Source organism: Octodon degus, unplaced genomic scaffold (genome assembly GCF_000260255.1).
Source record: "Octodon degus isolate 3935 unplaced genomic scaffold, OctDeg1.0 scaffold00093, whole genome shotgun sequence".
Taxonomy (NCBI): domain Eukaryota; kingdom Metazoa; phylum Chordata; class Mammalia; order Rodentia; family Octodontidae; genus Octodon; species Octodon degus.
Window position 1 is genome coordinate 3,373,107 of NW_004524669.1, and position 5,217 is coordinate 3,378,323.

Below are 5,217 nucleotides of genomic sequence, written 5' to 3' on the forward strand. Positions count from 1 at the left end.
TCTAAGTAGGTGCTTTAGACCACTGAGCCATCTCACCAGCCCTGTTATTTTTGTTTTGTAGCCTGGGCTGGCCTTGAACTTGGAGTGATCCTCCTGAGTGCTAGGATTATAGGCATGTGCCACCACACTCAGGAAGAACATCTTTTACAATCCTCCCCAGGGGAAATCTATTTTTAATGTTTTTACTTTTATTAGACCATGTTTGCAGTACATAATGATTACATTCATCATGGGGAGTGGGCACATGTACATGACTCAGGGTCTTCCCATCTACGAAATATCTATCTACACATAGGAAATCTTTTGCAATTATTTAAACTTAAAAAACTTTAAGTCAATCTAAGATTTCACAAACAGATACATATAGATGTTTAAAAATTCAGGAGAAAGAAGCAAAAAGTCTAAGCCAGGCATGGCAGCACGTACCTATTCTCTCAGCTACTAGGGAGGTTAAAGTAAGCATTTCATTTAGCCAGGAGTTCAGGGGCCAGTCTGGGAACAGAGTGAGACTCTTGTCTCTTAGTTAAATTTTAAAAAAGAAGAAAAAAAAAAAGTTTGAAACTCTTTGGTCTAGGAAATAGACCCTATCCCAGAAGAACCATCCTTGCTCTTATTATATGATCTAACAAATCATTTCTCATTTCCTAATTGAACTTTATAGAAAAACCTACTTCGTCACTGATGAGCACATGGATTCCCGTTGGCCCCTGCTTATAAATCTGGCTGATTTGTCGAGGAGAAATGCTGAAAAGCTGAGCGATTTTTTCTGTCAACTCTACAGCTGTCAGTTCTTCCAGATAGATGGCATGATACACTGCAACAGAGAGAACAACAGCAGTCAGTATGAAAGTTCTTTAGGGCTGGCCAGATAGCTCAGTAGACTAAACGCCTGCTTAGGCAGAGTGCAGTGGCTAGGGTTCACTCCCTGGCCTGTGATCCCAGCGCTTGCGAGGCTGAAAACAGGAGGATCACTACAAGTCTGATCTACGTAGTGAGACCCTGTAGACCCTGTACTACATACATTAAAAGAAAAAAAAGAAACTTCTCTACTTTTTATTTGGGTGTAGGTGGTGGGGATACTGAGGATTGAGCCCAGGGCTTTCACCTGAGCTATATCCCCAGCCCTTTTTTTTTTCTTTTTATTTTGAAACAAGGTCTCAAAAGTAGCTAAACTGCTTGGGTTAAGCTTGAACTTTCAATGCTCCTACCTCAGCTTCCTGAGTGCTAGGATTATATAAGCATGTGTACTACACCAGACTAAAAATTCTCTACTTTACATGTAATCTGATTACTAGGAATGCTGACTTTTCTGAAGGATTTTAAAAGCCTTGGGGCTGAGGAGATGGCTCAGTAGGATAAGCGCTTGCCTGGCAAGTGCAAGGGCCTGAGTTCAATCCCCAGTTCCGCCCCCCCCACCAAAAAAAAAAACCCAAAAACAAACTGCCTGTTGCCAGGTGTGGTGGCACATACCTGTAATCCCCGCAACTGGGAAACTGAGGTAAAAGGACTGCTACTAGTTCAAAGCCAGCATGAAATACATAACTAAACCCTGTCTCAAAAAACAAAAACAAACAGGTGAACAAAAACATCATACTGCCTGGGTTCATATCCTGGCTCAAGTACTTGCTAGATGTGTACCAAGGGCAAGTTATTTAATAGCCTTAAGCCTCACTTTCCTCATGTAGGGAAATATATAATAAAATGTACAGCAAAGAGGAGATTGGTAGTGGTAAATACTAAACTGTGTAAAAAGGGTTGGGAATAGCACCTGATAGGTATTAAGAACTCAGTAAAGCAATTGCTACTACTTCCAGCAACTGCTGAGTCTTGTTTGATTAATTCCCATCACACAAGACCTTAAGTCATTTCTTCACTTTGTTCATATTGTCCTGGCCTACCCAAAACAACCTACCGAAGAAAGTACCATTTGATTCTCCATCCTCGTGCTTCTGCTGTGGCTGCTGCTGCTGCTGCTGCTGTTGCTGCTGCTCCCTGAACTGCAACGATTCCTGACAGACGTAAATGGTTAACCTTGGGCGCACCATCCTGAGGAGAAGAAAAGGGCCAATAGTCTTCAATTTTATACGGCAAGCACAACTTCAGAGAACTCGTGTTTTCCATGTTAACAGTATACTGCAGGGGTTGAAAACTAACAGCTCAGGGGTCAAATGCAATACATTTGTTAGTTTTTCTCAGTAGTGGTGTTAGTTCAACAGGAGGCATCATATAAACTTCTGAACTTTGGCTTTTCTTGAAAATGCAAATCTAGCAATCCAGGGTCCTCATTCTTATCTGAAAAATCCCTGTTCTCCTTACACTGTATGTGTATTTTTCACTACACCCTAGAATAGGCTGCCATTCCTTTTCACTACTTACGTTGCCTCTGTAGTTACATAGGTTAATGACTGTGGGTATAAGAGTTGGAATTACATATTCAAAATGTAGGAATCACTTTTTGAGCCTGGTTCAAGATACATCTTTTACTTAAAAATGTCAGCACAGTAAATCTTTTTCTTTTCTTTTCAGTACTAGAGAATAAATCCAGGCCTTCATACTGTACATGCTAGGTGATCAATGAACTGCATCCCTGGCTCTTTTTGAGATAAAATAAAAATGTTATCTTGGGCAATTTAGTGTTGCTAAAAGACTGGCCTTAAAGCTGTGATCTTCCTGGCTCAATAGTTGGAATTCTAGATGCACACTACCATACTCAGCTTAAACTGGAGAACTTTATCTCCCTCCTTACTTCTAAGTTGTGTTCTTCTTACTCCATAGTCAAGCACTGATCTGATCATCTTTCTTTCCTATTTCTAAGCACTTTTGAGATAGTACACTTAAACTAAAAGCCTCTTTTTTCCCCAAATCACCAACATCTTCCTTAAATTTTTTCAAGATTACAGGCAAACTGGCTCAATAGCCCTATAAAGAGCACAAACAAAAATCCTCCACGATTTATTTTATTATTTAGGCATTGACTTGGTCTTGTGCCACTGACTTGAATGTTTTTTTCATCTAAATTACTATCCATTTAAAATTGTAAATCTCATCTTTTACAAATAAGGAGGGAAAGAAGGTTTGAAGGAAGATACAAGAGTTGGAAAAAAAAGAATCAAGGTATATTATGTACAGGTACAAATTTCCTACAATGTATATGATCATAGGGGTTACCTAAAAAACTAAATCTCAGGGCTGAGGGTTCAACTCAGTTTATGATAAATCTCTAAGGCCTACAAAAGTACTTGGCTCATGATAAGGCAATGAATTTACCTATACGTCTGTCTGTCTGTCTGTCTTCATCTCTGTCTATCTCTATTTACTTATTGTGGAACTAGAGATTATACCCAGGTACACTCTACTGCTGAGTTACATCTCCAACCCCTTTTAATTTTTTTTTTTTTCCCCTTTTAATTTTTATTCTAAGATAGGGCCTCACTAAGTTGTCCATGCTGGCCTCAAACTTTTTTTTTTTTTTTTGCGGAACCAAGGATTGAAGTTAGGCCCTTGAGCTTGCCAGGGAAGTGCTTATTCCACTGAGCCATCTCTCTGGCCCTGGCCTCAAGCTTTTGATCCTCCTGCCCAAGCTTCTTTTTTTTTTGGTACCAGGCATCAAACTCAGGACCTTACGCTTACCAGGCAAGTGCTTGTGCCACTGAGCTATATCCCAAGTCCTACCTAAGCTTCTTGAGCAGTTACAATCACAGGAATGTGCCATCACATCCAGCTCAGAGTGCTTTTTTTCTTTTTTCTTTTCTTTTTCAGTACCAGGGATTGAACTCAGGACCTTGTACTGTGCAGGCAGGCACTTATGCCGCACAGCTATATCCTCGGCCTCAGAGTGCTTTCTTGACCATGTTGCAGGTACTCTAAAGCCTACAATCTTGTTTTTCTTTGTTCTTTTTGACCGTTTTCCTTCAAAGCCATTATTATTGTCCAAAATACTTCTAAATCTGTCTCTCTTCCTATTAGAAAATAAAACTCCTTAACTTATTTTACTCACTGATAAATCTTGAAGGCCTACAAAAGTACCTGGCTCATGATAAGGCAATGAGCATTTATTGAATGAAGAAACTTCCAGGAAATGAAAAATGAAGTATCATGGGGAATTCTTTGAAACAAGTGTATGAAACTACATCTTTCATCTGTTTGTATTTGGTACATAAGCTTGCTATGCAGAATACTGTGAAGAATCCCTGAATCCAAATCCATGTAATATCCAACCCCATTGATATTTTAACACTAATTACATACCGGCCTTTTAATGCATTAAAAAGTCTGATTCCATCTGCAGGACCACAGATCTGGATCACATCATCTCTAGTTAGTTTCAATAAGTCTGCCCCTGGAATAAATATAAGAAAGTTGGTGATAAAGGCAAAGACTCTCTTTGTTAAAACAGCCTCTATTACAAGAACACCTTATCACCAGCATAATACAATCCAGTCTTTTGCATGACATAAAGCCCTTGATGATCTGGTCCCTGCCTCTTCTCCTATCTTAATTTTCATCCAATTACCTTCTTCACTTAACCAGATACTTTCAGCATTCTGATGGGGCCAAATGCTCAAATTGTTTTTCTACCTGAAATATCTTTCCACTATCTGACCAATGAATCTCATCTCTCAAATTGGACCTCATCACACATGTCCCCTACCACCAGGCCTTACCTGAACATCTCATTTGTATACCCTGCTGCTGGAACCCTTAGCTATTAGGGTTTTATTTGGGCTTGACTTTAACACTATTTGATGAATGAGCTCTTTGAACAGGAACTATACCTTACCCATTTGTATATTCCAACCAACACTAGAACACAGAAGATAATGTGTAAAAGTGCATTAAGTAAATGAAATATAATATAGGGCCGGGGAGATAGCTAAATAGAATAAGAGGTGCCTGGCAAATGCAAGGGTCTGAGTTCAATCCCTGGTTCCGCAAAAATTGTGTGTGTGTGTATATATATATACATCCCAAGGGAAAAATTTCAGACTACTTCCAGATGCTTCTTGATAAAATATTGTACTGAATATACATTTTTAAAGGTATTGTATAAGATAAGTATTTTAAAATTAAAATGAGTTAAAACAAAGAAGTATTCTTTTTTGTACTCACAGCCCTGTTGTAGCTGGTGAAAAGGTCTGAAGGAGTCTATGAAATTGTTTGCCAGAAAAAATCCACTAAAATCTCTCTCTGTCTCCCTCCTTCCTCCTCTCTCTCTCT

At 39.1% G+C, this 5,217-nt stretch overlaps 1 protein-coding gene across 6 annotated transcripts in view; it reads right to left on the reverse strand.

Moving 5' to 3' along the window:
• Tfcp2 (transcription factor CP2) overlaps positions 1–5,217 on the reverse strand; it is a 96,811-nt gene that overhangs the window by 4,418 nt on the left and 87,176 nt on the right. For 5 of the 6 annotated variants that reach the window (XM_023722840.1, XM_023722839.1, XM_004637820.2 and 2 more), the window contains 3 exons: positions 4,249–4,339; positions 1,913–2,046; positions 672–814 (listed from right to left, as the gene is read on the reverse strand). In XM_023722840.1, the coding sequence (XP_023578608.1) occupies positions 672–814; positions 1,913–2,046; positions 4,249–4,339 (368 nt within the window). The remainder of the gene's footprint in view (positions 1–671; positions 815–1,912; positions 2,047–4,248; positions 4,340–5,217) is intronic. The other variant, XM_004637822.3, reaches the window with a different exon arrangement.